The 20154-nt window shown below is 37.2% G+C and overlaps 1 protein-coding gene across 1 annotated transcript in view; it reads right to left on the bottom strand.

The window, feature by feature from the left end:
• The window catches only part of CC2D2A (coiled-coil and C2 domain containing 2A), a 58896-nt gene that overhangs the window by 38118 nt on the left and 624 nt on the right, over positions 1-20154 (bottom strand). Inside the window, exons 2-10 of the mRNA XM_032186927.1 lie at positions 13688-13776; positions 13083-13184; positions 11212-11313; positions 10238-10405; positions 9912-10062; positions 8381-8517; positions 6734-6865; positions 5193-5402; positions 3239-3345 (exon numbers count right to left, since the gene is read on the bottom strand). Of these exons, the coding sequence (XP_032042818.1) occupies positions 3239-3345; positions 5193-5402; positions 6734-6865; positions 8381-8517; positions 9912-10062; positions 10238-10405; positions 11212-11313; positions 13083-13184; positions 13688-13776 (1198 nt within the window). The remainder of the gene's footprint in view (positions 1-3238; positions 3346-5192; positions 5403-6733; positions 6866-8380; positions 8518-9911; positions 10063-10237; positions 10406-11211; positions 11314-13082; positions 13185-13687; positions 13777-20154) is intronic.

Genomic DNA, 20154 nt, shown 5'->3' on the forward strand with positions numbered 1-20154 from the left:
GATGAAGTAATGTAGTAAAGTATGAAGTAATGCAAGAATTTTGTAGGGTTGTGAAAGGACTTAAACAAAATTAGCAGGGCTCTTTTGCCTCAGAATTAGTATTTCACATTTCTAGTCTCTAATCTGTTTGTAAAACAGATGTTCATTAGCACCTTTAATGACCAACACAGACTTTGATGTCTCGGAGGCAACAACACAGACTGCTTTCAGCACTGTCCTGGTAGCTAAACATGTCTAGTGAAAATAATGCTATTTAAAAAAAGGAAAGATGAAAACAAAAATATTATTCCTTGTAATATTCAGAGCATGGAAAAAAGGAACATCAAATTACAGCTCAGAGAAGCAATATTTCACACATTGTTTAAAAACACAAGCAGAAGTAGTAAAAACAATAAAGAAAGTTGAAATACAGGCTTTCCAGAAAGTAAGATGAGTAACTTCTTCACTTCATTAGCTAACAGTCTGAATATTAGTTAGCTTAAAAACCTTTTCTTCTTTGCCAAATGAAGCTACAAGATGAGAAGTTTAAATGCAAGAGAAACACGCAGGTCAGTAATTACGCTCATTCAATGCATTCTACTTGGAAGCAAGACCTTTTAGTAGAGAATCACCTCTGCTGAAATACATCACCCAGAAGAGCTAGAAACCTGAAATCCTCAGCATGCATTGATTTCCTTTTCAGCAAATAGGGACAGAAGGTCTGAAATTGCAAATTTACAAAGGTTTTCTGCATTTAGATGACATTCCTTCCTCAAACCAATAGAAAACTACTGCTCTGATATTTAGCAAAGAGAACACAACAATTATGTTATTGGAGGGTGGAGGAAGTAATTAGAAATATTATTTTCCATGCTACACTTCCCTCACATCTGTAATTTCTCGTGAGTGTGATACATTGACCATAAGGGAAATGCAATGTTAAAACAGAGACAAGGCAGGTCAGATGTTTTTACCCATATACATGGTCCAAGTTAGGATTAGACACCATGACAGTAAAAATTCTTGCACCTGAGCCTGATATGTAACAGCTTCCAACAACAGAGTTGTAGCCAAGAAGAATTATAGATATGAAAAGCCCTTGAGTAATCCCAGCCAAGCTCATCTCACATTACTTATGCAACACTGATCCCACTGATTTCAGCCAAGTTTCTCCCGATTTGTAACAGTATGACACTAAATTAAAGTATACAAGACCTAGAAAAACACTTAAGATATCCAGGATAACAAAGCAGGCCTTAGGGTTGGTGCCAGAATCCAAGAACCTCCCTTCCACCATGAGTCCTCTCATTACTATTTATGCTTTCCCTGGTGACAACTCCTGTCTCTGAAGCACTGCATGGTAACTGCACACCTCCTCCATCTAATCCTCCACTAGATGTGTTAAAACATTAATAAAAGTTACTCCTCCTTTGATGGAAGGAAGACACTGTCCTTCAGTAGAAATACCACCTTATAGACATAGCCTAATATGTCCTGCATAGACACCAATACTTGACAAGACAGCATACGTGAAGGATGAAAACCTGAAGAAGCAACTCTCCAACAAGAGCAGTGAGTGAATGTGTAAGTGTAAGCTCCCACAGGTTCCAAGGTTGAGAGTAGAATTTGGATTTTTTTTTAATTGTATTATAAACTACTGATGTTACACAGGTTTTCATAAATGACTTGAATAGAGAACTAGAGGGAGTTTTTTGTAAGTTTGCAGATTCCACTACATTGGGAAGAGCTGTTGACTCTCTCAAAGGTGGAAAGGCTGTGCAGAGAGATGTTGACAAATTAGAGAGCTGGACAGCCCCCAAGAATATGTTTAACAAGAGCAAGGGAACCGGGAAAGGGGCAACTCTGGCTACATGTACAGACTGGGGATAGAAGGTTGGATAGCAGCCCAACAGAAAGGGATCTGGGGGTTTTGGTTAAGAGCAAGTTGAACATGTGCCAGCAGTGTGCCCTGGCAGCCAGAAGGGCCAACAGTAGCCTGGGGTGCATCAGACACGACGTGGCTAGTCAGCCAAGGGAAGGGATTGTCCTGCTCTGCACTGGTGCAGCCTCACCTCAAGCACTGTGTGCAGGTTTGGGCACCAGAATATAAGGACATAAAACTATCAGAGAGTGTCCAAAGGAGGGCTACAAAGATGGCGAAGGGTTTACAATAAAGATGCATGGGGAACAGCTGAGGGGAGGCCTGATGACAGTCTGCAGCTCCCTCACGAGGGGAGCGGAGGGGCAGGCACTGAGCTCTGCTCTCTGGGGACAGCGACAGGACCTGAGGGAACAGCATGGAGCTGGGACAGGGCAGGGTCAGGCTGGGTGTTGGGAAAGGTTCTGCACCCAGAGGGTGGTTGGGCACTGGTACAGGCTCCCTAGGGCAGTGGTCATGGTCCTGAGCCTGCCAGAGTTCAAGATGCATTTGGACAACACTTTCAACCATGGGGTCTGATTTTTGGGTGGTCCTGTGCATAGCCAGGTATAGTTGATGATCCCTGTAGGTCCCTTCCAACTTGGGATATTCTATGATTCTATGACCTAGTACATAACTACAGAAGTTAAACTAATTCTCTGTTTATTTAATATACATTGCCCAGTTTCACAGTAAGTATAAACTAGCTAAAAGGCTGTTCAGCTTAGTTTTTATTATACTACTTATACACTTATATTTACAGATCACCATGGTCCATCTGCCAAAATTAATACTAACCTTCTCTACCAAGCCAAAAACAGGAAGATACTTTTACTATCCAGTTACTGTCCAAGAACAATAATGGTAATCTTGTAAAAGAAAATTCTACCATTTTGTATGTATTATCCCATTGGCAAAAACATGACCATCATACCTAAGAATGGGAAGTGAATCAAGACTTCTGATGCCAAGTGTCTTGTGTAATGAGGAAGAGGAGGATAGAAAAAACAAACTTTGTTCAAAAAACTATAACTTGCAGTGTTATGTCAGTTGACATTTATTAAAACAGTGTTTTATTTAAGCTTTAAGTGTTCAAAAACATACAGTTACTAAGCAATAAGTAATCAAATTAGAGGTAGGGAAAAATATTAATTCAAAATTGGTCTATTTTCTTCCTTTTTTTTTTTTTATTACTCCACTTATCAGGAGAAATTCTTCTATGCCTTCAAAATCCAGAGCCATTTACAGCAGAATTTAAAAGCCTGACATGATTTATACGTTGTACCTGCACAGAAAGGAATACAGTTTTTAAAAGCACTGTGTCAATGAATCTGTACCTACCTGATTTCAAACTTGTACTCAGGTATGCTCTGTTGTGCTATAGGACCAGGAGCACCAGCATTACCACCGCCTACTCTACGTTGCACAGCATTCCTCAAAGCATGCAGCTTAAATTAACAGGCAAATAGTTAACAGATAGTGTAGCATTTATAAAGCATACAGTTTAATGCACCTCAATATGAACAAATTAGTTACTACATAACTGAAAAACTCTGAATTGTCTCGCTTCTGTCTTCGCAGGATTATGGTTTTGCCATGTCTGCAAGGGCCACTAGAGATAAGGAAATAAAGGAACAACCAAAATGAGTGGATTTGATGAGTGTGTTCCAGAAGCTAGGCACCTGCACCAACAAATTTAAGCATAACATATAGCATGTTACAATTGGAAGAGAAGGTCTAAGGACACGACAGAGTTCAAATGCACTTCTGAAACCATACTGTAGAGATGAGAGGCCACAGCTTCAACTAACATTAGATGATATACATCAAATGAGTACAAAGATGGACAACTAGTTTAGGAGAATGCAAAAGATATACATGACTGTGAAGGCAAGAGGATAAAAAAGAGCAGTATGAAAGGAAACTAAAATGTTAATTATGTTGCTGTGGTTTCTCTAAAGGACAATACTGAATGTAAAATCAGAATAGCTAATGGATCTGCAGGAAATGAAAGCAGCTATATACTAGAAGCAATGAAGTCACAAATCAAGGAATTTAAAAAAAAACAAAAAAAAACCAATAAAGCTAGTGTTACCATATAACTGGAGAGCACTGAGAATATAGTTGAAAACATACATGAGCAACTACAAAATGAATCTCACTGGTATTTAAAAAAAAAGATTTTGAAAGAATAATTGTTTTAAGATACCAAGAGCAAGCATCAGAAGTAGATGACAAGGAGTCCACCAGAGAATGCCAGGGAAGAGAGTGGGAGGAAAAATTGTTAAGGCTAAAGAGCAATCTGGTCACAACAATCTAAATAACATCTGTTAGAAGAGACAGGTTTTAAAATTGCTTGTCAATAGCAGAATGGTGGATAAAAAATATCATTAAAATCACTATGAAAAATGTATCATGCAGTTGCCTACAATATTGTCAAAGTATTCTGGAAACACTCATGAAATCCCTTCCAGGCCTAGTTCCTGTGATGCAGACAGAACACGAATGTCCTATGCCACTGCTTCATGGAAAACTCAAGCCAATCCTTCAAATAACTCCAGACTGGGTATACCAAGGAATTATTTTTATACACTTGTCCAGCATTAAAACTGAAACCTAACACTATATACCAAAATTCATATATGTATATGTACAACTACAGACCCTAATTACAATATAATAATAATACGAGGATTATTTTTCATTACAATAGCCCTTAAGGTAGAGAATCATCATCACCTTTAAGTTATGAAACTCTGAATTTATATCCATGTACTTAACTTCTTAATAGTTAAGAAACTAATTCTTAACAAAGGAACATGGAAATGGTTTGTCAGTTTTTGTAGAATTCTGCAAGTCAAACTGCTTCATCTCACTTTTAACCAACAGCTGAAAATTAAACTTCAGTAACTTCCCTCAAACCTTGAATACAGCTTGCCTGTCAGAACCCCTGTACATGATCCTGTAAAGTCTTATCTGTCATTCACTGGAAAACAGTTTGGATATTCTGCAGAAGTAATAATATATAAAAGTTTTGTTTTCTCTAGTTATTACATTCCCCTTACCTCAAAGCCTATATTGAGTTAATTTTACATAGATTAAAGAAATCCATAATCTTATAAAGACAGTTCTGCACTGAGCACACAGCAACATAGATGAAATAATTAAGTTTCTCCTATTCTGACAAAACACTGTACATTACAATTAAAATCTCATCACTCTAAAAAAACAAATTCAGCTTTTACCTTAGACTGTCTTATTATCTCAACGACTTATGATGAAGCAATAGAAATACCTTGTCTGTGAGAAGTTTGGTAAGATTCTTCTGTTTTCTTGCTAAATACTGATCATATAACTGAGCCAGTTTAGCTGCTAACACATGCTCACGGCTAAAACAGGGATGATGGGTGAATATTAGTCCAGAAATATCAATATCCAATTGAAATGGCCCCTGAAAATCTCCAGGTCCAACAAAATACTGATTGGCAGCTGTCATTTTTATTGCCTGAAAGAAAAAAAAGAATAAAATGGATTTATTAGCTCCAATAAAGCTATCATGCAAACAAACCCTGTGACAGAAAGTGAGCCATTTCGCATTTTCTACATCTAACTACTGAGTCTTGAACTGTAAAGACTTCTGTAGTAACCTCCTTTGCTTTATTGACAAGTGGATGGCATTATACCTCCATAGGCATTCTGCAAAACAGAATTTCTATAGCCCATATGAGACTGATATAGAAAATCATCTGCCTTGCTGAAGATTTTACTTATGCTGAGCTGAGCAAAGATGACATTGCTGTATTGGAACAGGAAAAGCATGCTAGTTGTCTTTTTACCTGTTGCATTGGAATTGCTTTATTATTTCTGAGAATTCAGCTGTAAGAGAAACAGAACAGCTCTCTAAGAACAACTTTTGTTATAGATAAATCGGACAGCACAGAAGAGGGAATCTGTTCTTTGTTTCTCCATTCTAATGTCAGGGAAATTCACATCAATAAGGCCCCAAAAGAGCTTTTAACGACAAATCTTAGAGACCCTACTTCAACTCTGCAACCTAAAGGCCATCATGGCTCATATCCTCAGGTAACTGCCATCAGGAGGGAGTTTGCCATGCTAGTAGACTGCTCCCTGCCTGATGACTGCTGATCCCTTCTTAGGGCTCTTCAGAACAGGTTTAAATATTCTTATAATGTGAAAAATGAAGTTGTTAGGAATGTGCCGACTGCTGCCCCTTTGTAAGACTTTGAAAAAGGAAGACTGAGTGGGGAGTTCAGCTATTGTATCGCTCTCTTACAGGACTGGTATAAATGCCCATGAAAAACATTCCATCTGATCCTTCAGCAGTTTCTCATCAGATTTTTTTTAATGACTTTAATATGACTTTTTTGGAGGACTTTCACCAGGATAAAATAACTATCACTCACATGCTCTTCTATTTTAGTAATGCTGCAGAGAACACATCTGTCCTGATCATTAAGTCTGCCAGCTCATACCATGAGGAACTGTACAGATATGCTAACACAGGGACTACCCTACTTTGGCATGACAATATCCAAGGCTGCTTCACAGTGGCCTTAGCGATTCACAGACTTGAAGCAGTTCATCATGCACTGTAACCTCACTATTTCACTAAGAGGCTAAACTCTTCATTCTTCTGTATGTGTTATTTTTATGGAAAAATACAGGTGGAATATGCCTTAAAAAGTGGAACATGTTTAAGGAGCAGTTGTAGAGCCCAAGAAAGCAGCACACACGGCTCTTGCTACAAAGCTCTTCAGCTCATCAGTGCAGAATGGACATACAGTGTCCCAGTAATAACATATTAAATACACCTACCTTTCTATACACTGTTTCAAGTTCTGGTGCAATGCCTTCTTCCAGTGAAAATATTGGAGGCCTAGTAGAAGATTGTTTAATTGGATTAGGCAATGCTAAGATTTTGCCATCATCACCAAACCACTCTTTCCCCTACAAATAAACACAACATTTTATATCGTTTCTTACTTGATACAGAAATGATTTGCAAAATCATAACTCTTATGAGAAACAACTACAAAAGAAAAGGTGACTATGAATTGTTCGTGACTAAACTAAAACTTTAAGACAAAGTGAAATCTTTAAATATATTATAAGTTTTGAAACCACAGGACCACAAGCTTGCTTAAGCTTTAAATACACTTATTACTATAATTGCAGGAATTGTAGTTTTACACTAGACTGCCACCCATATCTTCAAATTAGATTATAAAAATCATAAAGGAAAGAATTCTAGAGCTAAATGGCAGCTCAGAGAGATCATTTATCTCAACTTAAGTAGTCCACAACCTGAACCAACTAAGAAGATATCTTTGAAAGCAAATGAGGCGTCTTACACACTGATTGCCATCCATGCTTCACAGGTTAAACATTGACTAATTCATCCCTGTGCTCCCATGAACAGGATTTAAGAGTAGCTTAAGCCAGCGCAGCTGCTGAAAGATGCTGGGCTGCCCTCTTATGCCAAGACCTGTTTTAAACTAATCCTAGAACCAGAGATGCAGATGTGGTAACACCGAAGAGTAACTGGGTTGAAACTGGCCAGTTGAAAATTTTAGACCCAATCTGATTCACAAAAGTGCCTTTCCCAGCACAGGAGGAAGTCAAAGAACTTCATGAAGAAGTGGTCAGGGCACCAAGCCTGCGAGAATTCAAGCAGCGTTAGGATGATGCTCTCAGACATATGGTTTGAATTTTGGGTGGTCCAATGTGGAGCCAGGAATTGGACTTAATTCTTGTCAGTTCCTTCCAACTTGTGATATTCTAGGAACCATAATATAAAGGGCAACTGCTGTATACTAGCTGAAATGTATACTAAACATTACAACTACACACCTTATCGTATGCAGGACAAGAGCATGGTAAAAATATAACCAGAGCACCCTCTCAGCTGTTTCCATAAGCTACTCCTGTAAAGCTGAAAGGATTCTACAAGATCTCCAAATAATCTGTTTCAATATTTAATTATGCCTACATTCTGATCACTACATCTCTGTAAGTACATTACTTCACATTATCTTCATGGACAGAGATGTCATTTCACATTGCTTACTTTTGTTACAATCCTCTAGTATATGACAGTGCCCAACTCTTATTTTCAGTTTTTACACATGTCACAAGCTCTCTTCTTATAAACAAAGGAGTTATTATTACCCCTATTCTACTGGAAAATAAACTGTGGCACGGAGAAGTGATTTGTTCCCCAGCAGGCTATGAGTACAGCCAGGAAGAAACACCAGTTTTCTAAGCCCCTGTTTGGTGCTCTAATTATTGGGATACACTAAAACACACACCTATGAAAATACACAGATCTTCAAGTCCAATACTGTTAAACATTTTAAAGACAAAAGACTCATATTACCATGACTGTTCACCTACTTAACTGTAACAAAGTACTAATAAATAAGGAGTGAGAAAGAGACAGCCAAGAACATAGGAGTAACTTACTTGCTCCTGTCTGAGAATTCTGTTTTCTACAATATTTTGATTAGATGGTGATACAAAAGGCCTTTCTCCTGTGTAAAGACCCTCATCCTCAAGGTACCTAGGCTGCACATTTCCAGGCATCTTCTGAGAAGTGGGCACTAATGAGAAATAAATATAAAAGCACATAAAATATCTTAAAACTGCAGTTTTAATTTATTAATTCTGTAGTAGCCTATGCTATTCTTGAAACGAAAGGTATTCCGTTTTAAGCATGCTGTCAGCAATATTTTCCAGAAAAGAGAAATTACAAAGTCAGAACAAGTCCTTTTCTTTATCAGGACATATCCTGAGTTTAATTCTATCCTAAGTGTCTCAGATCTTCTAAACAATTAATATTTCCTTACCAAAATAAATAAATTTTTAAATAATTTAGCAGAGTTCAGTATTAATGCTTGCTTGCATAACAGAGTAAAATCCTTGTGATCCTTTAGCAACAACAACTGACTAAATGAATGTTTCTAAGCAAAGCCCATATAAAGCACAACTTCAGTTACCATTACGAGTTTGCTTAAGGCAGTCACGTACAAAATACGGAAACGTATAAAAAGTTATGTTAGTCCAATAACAGTAGATGGGATTCTTTTTTTCCCCCCACTGGCACACAGGGGCTCAGTACTTTTTAGGGAACGCTCTCCTCCTACATTCAGAGAGTGATTGTACTAATAAATACAGTAACAGTGATCCCCCTGAATCAGAACACAGTGGACCACACTAGAACGAGTAAGAACTCAATTGCAAGATGTAAAAAAGGAGAGGAACCAAACATCAATATTTTGGTATTCCATCCTAAGCTGTCCTGATATCATTCTGGTAACATACCACTACAAAATTTATTTCTGTTTCTTCCACTTCAAATATTAAATATCAAGTGATATGATAAAGCTTTTATTTTATTTGTATTTATTTTTAAGGGCTTTGCAGTTCTATGGGAAGAAGGCAAAAAAGTCAGAGACATGATCCATGCTGACTATTTCCAATTAAACAAAATGAGTTTTGGGAGAATGGCCCCTTACATCACAGAAATCCTAATGCTACTTATATGACTTTGGCAAACTTGCCATATGGAAAAAATTACAGCTGTGGCCAAGTGAAGAAACATACGTTATATAGTGCATGAATCACTCAGTACCTAAATATGTGTATGCTATAACCTGTTGCATAGGCTAAACAATGTAAGAACTAAATTCCAGTGAAAAAGGGGCCAGCCACCTTGCATTTGCTGCAGAAGGCACTAAGATATACTCCAGAGCAACCAATGTGCCCTGAGTTCACTTGCTAGCATACCAGACTGTGACCTGCTAAGGTATGCATATTGCTACTTAATCCATTTTGTAAGACTTTTTCGGACACAGCCTTAACTGGATGATAAGTGTTGGAGCACAGCAATTAAGTATCTCTGTGTTGCCAACCTGATACAAGATTTTTCAAAAGATCAAAGGGTGGCATGCTATGCAAAATCCAGGAAGAAAATGGTTAAGCACAACCTTCATACCTGTTAGCCTGCTGGGGATGAAGAGAAATTCCTTTTCTTTTTGCACTTGTTCAGAGTAGCTTTCACAGTCAGCAGGCTTCATAACTATAAGATCTTCAGCTGTTTGCCCTATATTGAATAAATCATCTTTAACTAGGCGTACATCTTCATCCTATAGTTCAAATGAAAACATCTCTATTAGTTCATCTGTTTCTTAAAGTAGAGATCTCTAGAAAGCATACTTCAAGAAATTTTAAGGGAACAAAAGCTGTCATTTCATATTAGATGGTTAAAATTAATTCAAGAAGTCTGACTACAAGTATTAAAATTTTTTCTACAGCTCACACCGTTTCATCTTCCTCTTGTTCTTCCTCATGGGCTTCTACATATTCTGCCTCCTCTTCTTCGTTTAATTCACTTATTTTTTGTGCTCCAGCACCATTCTCTGGTTCAGAATCAAAATTGAAGGTAAAGAAATTATATGCTTCTTCAGTGGAAGGAAAATCATTCTGGACCTATAAAAAGACACAGATACTTTTATATAACATTTATAATAAATTTAGGGCAAGTCAAAGTATCTTTCCATTAATAATAGGAATAACAGTTATCCAGTGACAAGTGTTTGTATATGCTATTTCATCTCAAATAGAGCTCACAAATGCTGAAATTAACTGAAACATTTTTAAATGATATAGCAACAAAAAATCTCATTATCATTTCATGAAATATTTCTTGCAATGCTTTATAGAAAAGAGTCTAGTTCAACTTTAACCAGCTTATTATTTTAAATAAACAATTTGTGAATGAGAAATGCCAAGGTTTAAGTTCTGGCTGTAATACAAATATCATTATATAACAATAATGCAGATGAATCATATGAGAAGAAATTTATAATGGCATATTATAAATGTGCCTGGTCCCTGAAGGACTTAGGCTCCTTTGAGTGTTAGGATCAATGTTCTAATAGGAGAATTAACAGTAGCATTTTGTGACTCTAAGCATCTTATGCTCCTTTAACTTCCAACTGGTGACATCCAGCTGAGAGGAATTAAATAGAAGGAGCAAGTGTCCTTCTTCAAGTTCCATTAATTGTGTACAGATGGGCTTACACTTTTTTTTTTTAAGTCACTTATATTTGATGAAGGTTTAATTTTCACATTTCAACTGTAGACATATTCTGTTTATGAATTTTTAAATTAAACAAAACCCTCTTCACTGCTCAAGACTGAAGCCTGCTTGCTTATTCAAGCAGAATCATGAAGCCATATAAAGTTTAAATAAAACTACTATCAGTTACTGAAATGATGGAATTGGTACTTACTGGTGACTTTTGTTTCATTTTTTTGACAGAATCACGAAACTTTACTTTTGATAGTAGGCGGGATTCATCCTCTTGCATCTCTCTAAATTTATCACTATCAGACTGCACAAAAATATATGAGTCCATCAAAAAATAAAGACAAAAGACACAGAGATTAGATGTTGCACTTCCATATTGAAAACTTAAGAAAAAAAGAAAACAATGACTGTGACGACAATTATACTGATTTTGTATTTATGTTAAAAGGATACATTTATTAGTTAATGCCTTTCTCCTTTAATATCGGTCAAGAAATAGACTGCAGAGCATCAAGAAACAGTTCATTGCATAAATGCATACATTCTTCAGTACTGATGAGCTCATTTCTGCACTTCTGAAAACAGGCACCACATTCTTATCTCCACAAGGGGGAGAAATGGGGCAGCAATGAGAAATCTTCCAGTCCCAGAAATGAGACAGATGAGAGACTGGCAGACAGCACCAGCCTGGCAGCAGTGACAAGGGTGCTGCTGGCAGACAGTACTGACTGGGAAGGGAATCAAGGAGCCAAGAACAGCTACTTCTATAGTCCCTGCTGAAAACAGGGCAATTAAATTTGTATTATTCAAAAAAGGTACTCTCCATTGCTTGGGTGCCTAAATACAGACTTATTTGTTTTGATCTCTCTCAAGCAGTTACTGCTAGGCTGCTCTGAAGTTCCATGGATGATGAAGAAAGGAAATAGCGTGGTTATCCTCCTCCTGTTTTCTGAAGCCTTATCTGTCCCCACAAACAGATAAGACAGATCACTGGTTGAGGTTAAGTGCTTCAGATTGATTTGCATCAGGCTCAGCCAACATAAAGAAACCTAACATTTTGTTTTTGCTCTTTGTAGCACGAATTCTTAAATTAAAGGAAGGTTTTTCTCTAGTCAAAGTTTACCTCTAGTCAATTTGAACTTCAAAATATAACAATAAGAAAATCTGGCAAATCCAGCAAAATAAGAAATTCTGTCAATCTGACAGCCACTTATTTAACAAAACAATACTTTATACATGTGTAAATAAGTACAGGAAACAAAACCAGCACGTGGAAGGGTGTAGGTATGCCTTATATGAAATATCCACCTCATTTAAGGACATCCTTTCCATGATTTCCTAATAAAAATGTATTAAAACAATACTACTTAACTGACCACTATGACAACTATTTTTTATAAGAAAATACTGGCAAAAAGCCTCCCCAAAACCAACGTAGATACGTACTTCTAGCCCAAACAAGTAATTTAACCAGGCTTAATTCACATTGTTTGCAATTCCAGACAGAGGTGTTACTGCTACATGTTATTTTCTGGGCATACAAGTTCTTTTGAACACATTTGCTAGAGGCAAGCAGTCTCTGTGAATTCTGAAGAATATCCATGCACTAATTCTACAGGCATAGCCCTTGTTATTTATTCAATACAGAATTAATTTTCTAACAAAGAATATGCTTATATTAAAAAAATGAATATAAAATACTGTCAAGGAAATATAAATACAGTGCAATGAAAAGTTAATATACAGCATTTAGCAATTACACTGTGCAAATTTATATAGAGCAGTCCTTTCTGTTACAGTAACTTAAATGCTCCAGGCATCTTAAACAACACAAGTCATGAACCTGAAAATGAGTTTCACATAATGTCTATACTGTAGGTAAAGAAAATGACTGTTGTTAAATATGTACATTAAAAGCAATAACTGGGGAGGTTCCTGATAACTAAATCAAACAATTATATCATTCTGATCACATTAAAATAAATGAAGCTGATCTTCTGTAGTCTTTGATTTATTTGATGTTTCATATTCAGTCTCACTACCAGGATAGCAAGACCTAGAGTACTTTCTTACCACTTTATCCAGGCTGACTTCTGTTTTTCTTTCTCTGATGTTTTTCAAACGCCTTGGTCGTGGACTGTGGTCATCTTGAGATAAAGTGACTTCTGCTTTTGCCTAGGCAAACAAAAAAAAATGCTTAACTGTAACATAAATGTAATTGGACCAAAGCTACAGTAAGTCCCAGGAACTCAACATCTTATGTGTGCTTGTATTAAGGACAGAATCTTTTAACTATGTAATCAGCTTAAGTGCTTTTACAGACCTAGATGTTAATACCCCTTATTAAATTGCACAGTTAACTTAATAGCAAATCAATTGATTTCAAAACAGCAAGGTAAATTTTTTTTGATGAAAACAGGAACATCTTGTAATGATTTTAAATTTTTCTTATAAAAAAGATAAATTTTATAGTACAACACAATTGAAATGTAAACTTCAGGAAAATACAGCATGAGAAAGACACTTGAAAATAACTGTACTGATGAACTGAATTCTGGCATTAGAATTAAAAAAGCAAATATCCCAATCAGGTACACACACCACCAGGAAAACAAAATCAAGCTGTCGGTACTTCTAAGAGTACAGTCAAATGAACAGTATTTTTGAAGGACTCTCACCCTCGCTGCTTTTATTTTCTCTCTCATTCGCTCCCTGACAGAACGTTCTGCAAAGCCTGCCCTTGATGTAGATGGAGCAGGCGGCAAGCCTGAAACAGAGAGAACACAGCAACATGTTTAAATTGTATTGTAAAAGAAACTTAATTATGTAAAATAAGACTATCCCACACAGAATCCCACATCCTAAGAGAATGCATGAGGAACTGTGAAGGAATCAAATGTTTTTGTTTTTTTTTTTTTTTTTCCTCTTTTGCACAGTTTGAACTTAACATACTATTATTTAAATGCCTTTAGTTGCAGTGGATCTGGCTTTCACAATGAACTCTGAACCACCGTAAGTAATGCACACACATTTTTTTGCTATTAAAATAGAAAAATAATTACCTGGCCTTTAACAAGCACTTAGAGCTTCCAGACCAAATTTTGAGTGGTGATGTGCAATAAATCCTGATACAGATCCTGACTGTAAGAGTACTTACAAACTTGCTTCCTTTTCCAGTTTAGGGCTATCTGCTTTTTGTGGTGACAAACTATTAACTTCACCAGTGGCATTTTTGTGCTATCGTTCTAGCACAACCAAGAGAATGAGGTGAATTTTACCCAGCCCCACGTATGTCTGACAGCATCAACTAACCTTCACTAAAAACCATTTCACACACAAGCTACTTGCAGCTCTGCTGGTGCCAACCTTGAATCAACAGATCACCAGCTCTCCAAGCAAAGGAACATGTTGTCCCCAGCTGCAGCAAATCAAGAAAGGAGGCTACATGGATGAACGAGCTGAGCCCAGGAATAAAAAGTTAACTTACAGGAGCTGGAAGCAGTCACAGGTGACCAGAGAGGACCATAGCACTGTCCAAGCACACAGGGTTTAGAAAAGCCAAAACCCACCTGGACTTGAATGGGTATGATGTGCAACAAGATGAGAGCTTTTACAGGTGTATTAGTAGCAAAAGGAAGACTAAGAAAATCAGAGACCCACCTCAGAGGACATAGTGACAGGGGCCACAGTGAAAAAGAAACACAAGTAATCAGTGCCTTCTTTATCTCAGCTTTACTGATAAGATTTGCTACCAGGAATACCAGGCTCCAGAGAGTCTGAAATTTACCCTTCGTAGAGGAAGATCAACTAAGGCCACATTAAACAAACTGGGTGTACACAAATCCATGGAATGTAAAGGGATGCTCCTGTCAGTGCCAAAGGAGCTGATGTCACCTCAAGGCCACTCTCAATTAAGACTATAGTGATTCAGGGAGGTTCCTGGGGACTGGAGTGAACACCACTCCTGTCTTCAGGAAGAATGGAAGCTGGTCAGCCTCACCTTAATGCCTGAGAAAGCAATGGAACAAATAATCCTGAAAAACATTACCAAAAGTATTAAGGACAAGAGGATAGTTAGGAGTCATTATGGATTTTATGAAGGGAAAAACCAACCAGACAAAACACCTTACACCTGACCTACACAACAACTTTATACGATGAGATAATTGGGTTAGTTGATGAAGGAAAAAATCATTGGATGTTGTTTATCTTGACTTTGAGACTTCCAGCACTGTTTCCTCTTAGTAGTGCTAAGCCCAGCTAGAGGTCATCACCAGAGGGCTATACCCCAGGGGATGATTTAAAGCAACCAAACAAAATCACAACCCTACTTCCATTCCCAAGAACTCACCAAAACCCTACATTCTTCAGGATCAAGTATTCTCTGCTGATCCTGTGAAATCTACAAAATCGAGTTTTAAACAACTGGCATACATTTAGATTTCTGAATAGTAACTACCCAGGTTGGGACACCAACCTGGGACTGTGTGGTCATGGACAAGGACAACTACTGCTTGTTGCAGCCTTTAAATTGGTGTTCCCAAAAAGCCCAGGCTTTCTTTTTTTTTTTTTCCAAAATTAAAAGTGAATGAGAATTCATATTTAATAATCAGAGTTATCATGATCTCCTTTTCATTTGTTGGATTGATGGCATTCCTTCCCCTTATATCCCAAATTCTCTCAGATTATGATTTCTTCAGGTAGATTCAAACAAATAATGGTAGTGTGACCCCATACACTATTGCATTCCCCAATTCCAAAATAAAAAGGATGAAAATTATTCAGTTCTTCACAAAGAAGCTACAGCATTGGGGGCAAAAATGTAAAGGAGTGGATACCTACAACCTACCTTCCTCTCATAAATTGAAATAAAAAAACATTGTGTATATTATGAGTGAGATTGTACATATAAGAAAATGGCAAAACTTCCTCCAGTTTTATGTATTAAACACAATTACATTTGTATTCTGCATAGTACTGTGAGTTGGTACCCATCTTTCTTCTACTGGATTGCATGATCATTGTAAAAGAGTCAAGTTTATCCTCTTTACAAAAGCTTCCAGAAAAAGTTTATCTGAAAACATAGTTTTATATACACCTAGGAGCTTAGAAAGCAATCAGTTAGAATCTTTTCTTATTCAAAGACCTAACTAGTTGTCTCCCCATCTGCACAGATCTCTTCAGTCTCACTGGAGTCCTGGAGCTCACCTGGAAATTCTCAGGAGCTTGCTGAAACACTATTGCATGTATCAGCTATACAACTTTTTAAAAATAAATGCTTTATATCCCTTCTCATACATGGAATACTCAAATCTCATTTTGATTTCTTTTCTTTAGAACTTGTTGAAGTGCCGTTTATTTCCAGAAGGAGCTGTATTGTTCCACATAGGACACATTGGCTCTTTTTACTGGAAAAACTGCAAGATATTTAGCAGGAGAAAACCAGCTCTCTTCACATTTGTGTTTTGCAGTGCATGGCTTTTTAATTATTTTTAATCTATGACCACATGACATTCTAAGCAAGCAAGTTTTTCTAGTTATCTCTGCTTATATAATTCTAACACTTGTCAGCTCCTTGAGCCAAACACTGATTTGTTCTTTGTCCTTAGGAAAGAACACTGTTTGCCAAGGTCTAAGTAAAGGGTGATTTCAGGCTTATATAAGGCATTAAATTCATGAAAAGGAGATAAAACAGCAGAGGCTAAGGGCTTAGGAACGGTAATGTCACACAACATACATCACATTGCAGCTGATTTGATGTGATTCTGAGAGCTTTCCTGGTGGCAGAAAACACTGTATTTGGAACATACAACTTAAGCATTTAGAGGCTAGCAACTATACCAAAGTGCAATCTGATTTCTAGGACGACCACTAGGATAATTTCTAGGATAATCCACTGTCATTTAGAAATGAAAAATATTAAGATCAAACCATGCTATCACTGATTCTACTTAGAAACATCAATGGGCTTAGGTGTATCCTGATCTTTTCAAATCACACAATTTACTGCCTGTATCTGTACAAAGCTTTCGTTGTATCTGGAAACTTTCAAAAGAAAGGAAAAAGCACAAAGTAAATATCAGTAGCATAAGACCAAGAGAAAAGAAAGCATCCAATGTCCATTTCCTTACTAAGGAAGAATACTAAAGAAAGAAATTAGTAAGCACTCAGCAGAGATGCTAAGAGATGACACACAGGAAAGCCTGCCTGAATTTTACCTTTTCTAAGAAGGAATGCAGTACCAGTAAAAACAGAATGAGAACTAAGAACAAAACAAGATCTACACAGATATTCATTAGACTCAGCTAACTGAAACTCATCATTCCAGAGCATCCAATGGAGTGGCTGAAGTAACATCAGAGCAGTCAGTGATTCTGAGAAATGATGGAGAATGGGCAAGTTCCAAAACCCTGGGCAACTGCCTTTTCTTAAAAAGGGGGAGATAGAAAGAACCACAGAAGCAAGCACAGGTCAGTCTAATTTCAATTCTCCTAATAAATAAAAATCCTATTTGTAAACGTTTAAAAGTCAGCAATAAACAACAGCAGGCCCAGTTTAGCCAAGTTTTCAAGATCTGTCAAGCCAATTTAATGTTCTTCAGCATATATTTCACACAGACTGTTAGTAGTCTGGAAAAGGTATAAGCTTGTGACCAAGTACTACAGGAAGTGTCTCATTAGGAAATATTTTGATGAAATTACAGGAAGGGATAGAAAAAAAAGAAAGCATGCAAGTCACTGGAAAGCCACATTTAGAAACGTAAGTAACAGTTAATACATTCAAAACAGATACTGTATAGGTATTTTCAGGCTCTGCCTTAATCTAATAGCTTTACAATACTTATTAATGGTTTGAATGATGATATAATGTATATCCGTGTACAAAATGTGCAAGCAAAGCCTATCAGAAGTCACATTTGGAGAAAGGCTAAGTTTGAAGAGTTTTTGGAATAGAGGAAAAAAATGCATTTCTAACAAATTCAAGCTCGCAAAAGGTCACTGCACAAAGAACAGCACCGTGGGCCTGCTGGAGATGGAAATGATGAACTTGAATTGCTATGAGGAAGGTGGTTACACATTGGAAAAGGCTTTTAATTTCTGGGATCTTCTAGCATTGGACTAGTCCCTGAAGTCAGCCATTCAGTCTTCATCAGTGCAAGCTTTTAAGTTTAAAAAGAAAAAAAAAAAGGAAAGGGTATCAAGATTTAAATTGAGTCGAACCTACTTTAGGGAAGAAGATAGAAGGGAAATCAAAAAGCAACTTATTCTATGACTTTTTTCCTGTCATTGTTTTCCATACAGTTGCTCTGTGAAAACATTCTACTTGACTGGAACATTCAATTTCATTCCAATTTTCTGAAAACTAGAGAACAGATAAGTGTCTGCTTTCAATCTTCTGGAATACTCGACAATTCCTTGTAAATGTTTCCAGACAAGCACAGTGAAAGCAAACTGCGTAAACATGCAAAATTAGCACAGAAAATCTTCCATCACTTTAAGCACCTCCAAAATTGATGCTCAGTATGCTGAAGAATTTTTTATGAATGAATTAATTCCTTGTGACATAGGAATGACGCTTTCTATACATAAAGAAGAACATATTAAAGCTTTAATAGTTGTGGTAGAATTAATTCAATGCATCAATTACTGTGGGATCCTGTCATTACTTGAAAAGAAGGACCACTTAATTATTTTTTACTGCTTTACTTCTCTTCTGTTTATGCAGCCAAGTAATTTATGCTTAACTTCAAGATATATATATGGAGTAGAATACAAGAGACATCCCTGAGAGCACTACTTTGCAGGATCACCCCCTTCAGGCCTGTATAAAAGCAGCTCACACCACATTTTATGTGGGAAGCATCATTATCCTGCAATGTCTCTGTAGTTTACTTCAGGCAGACACAATGAGCTATCTGGATAGTTAAAATGAAATTAAGCAGAACTGAGAACCTACAAACATCATCTAATAAATTTGTCCCTCAATTTCCTCTGAACCTGGTCTCTGCACTTACGCAGACCCTAAACTGCTGCAAGCATCTTGACACCCACCCCATACCTGAATGGGATGCAGAAGCCAGGCACGAGGTAAAGCACACAGACCAATGCTTATGCCATGACCAAGCACCAGTGGTACCTAAAATAGGGAATGACAACTTCCACCATGGGTGCTAGAAACACCTTTGTGTTTTTCATGGAAACTGCAACACTGTACTTGTCCTGGCATCTCACTGTAGTAAGTATCAGATGCAGGCTTTTTTTTTTTTTTTTTTAAGAAAATCATTTTTTGCAATTCTTATTTGTTATTCTGACTGACACAGTGCCAAATCTTTGGATTTAAGTAAGGTCTAGAAGCATCTAAGCACACACGTACAGCTATCAAAGGAAAACAGTACTGTTCTGCTATCAGAGTGCATAAAAATGGGTAAAGACTGACCGAGCCTGACTGAACACTTGAAGACTAATGGGGAAAAGCAACATCTGCTGTGATTATGAAGCGAAGAAATAGCTAATGGATGTGTTTCAGGATAAGCTTGCCATACTGGGACCAGAATGAGAAAGTGAACACAACGCGACATGAAAGAAACCAAGCATTTGAGGGACATCACAAACTGAAAATGCCAAAAATGTTACCTACTTCCCACTTGTATTTAAATAGTTCTCTTTTCATAGGTGTGTGCATGTGTCTGTGTGTATTTTTCACACCACATATTTGTTGTGAACAATGAACTAATACAGTGACAACCATGAGAAATTAAAGAGGCATAGGAATAGAGGCAATGTATTAGCACAGGTACTAAAACAAAACCCAAGCATGCTAGCTATGCAGAACTTCTTTACTGAAAGGGCTGTGAGGCATTGGAATGGGCTGCCCAGGGAAGTGGTGGAGTCACCATCCCTGGAGGTCTTTAAAAGACATTTAGATGTAGAGCTTAGGGATATGGTTTAGTGGAGGACTGGTTAGTGTTAGGTCAGAGGTTGGACTAGGTAATCTTGAGGTCTCTTCCAATCTAGACGATTCTGTGGTCCAAAAGTTTTGTATATACAAAATCGTATATATTGTTCTTTTCTCAAAGCACTGCATCACTGCCCTGTTTATCCTTGGGAAGGGAGCTGCTGTGAAGGAAACCTGCCATCACTAGCGG

This window comes from Aythya fuligula, chromosome 4 (assembly GCF_009819795.1).
Source record: "Aythya fuligula isolate bAytFul2 chromosome 4, bAytFul2.pri, whole genome shotgun sequence".
Taxonomy (NCBI): Eukaryota; Metazoa; Chordata; class Aves; order Anseriformes; family Anatidae; genus Aythya; species Aythya fuligula.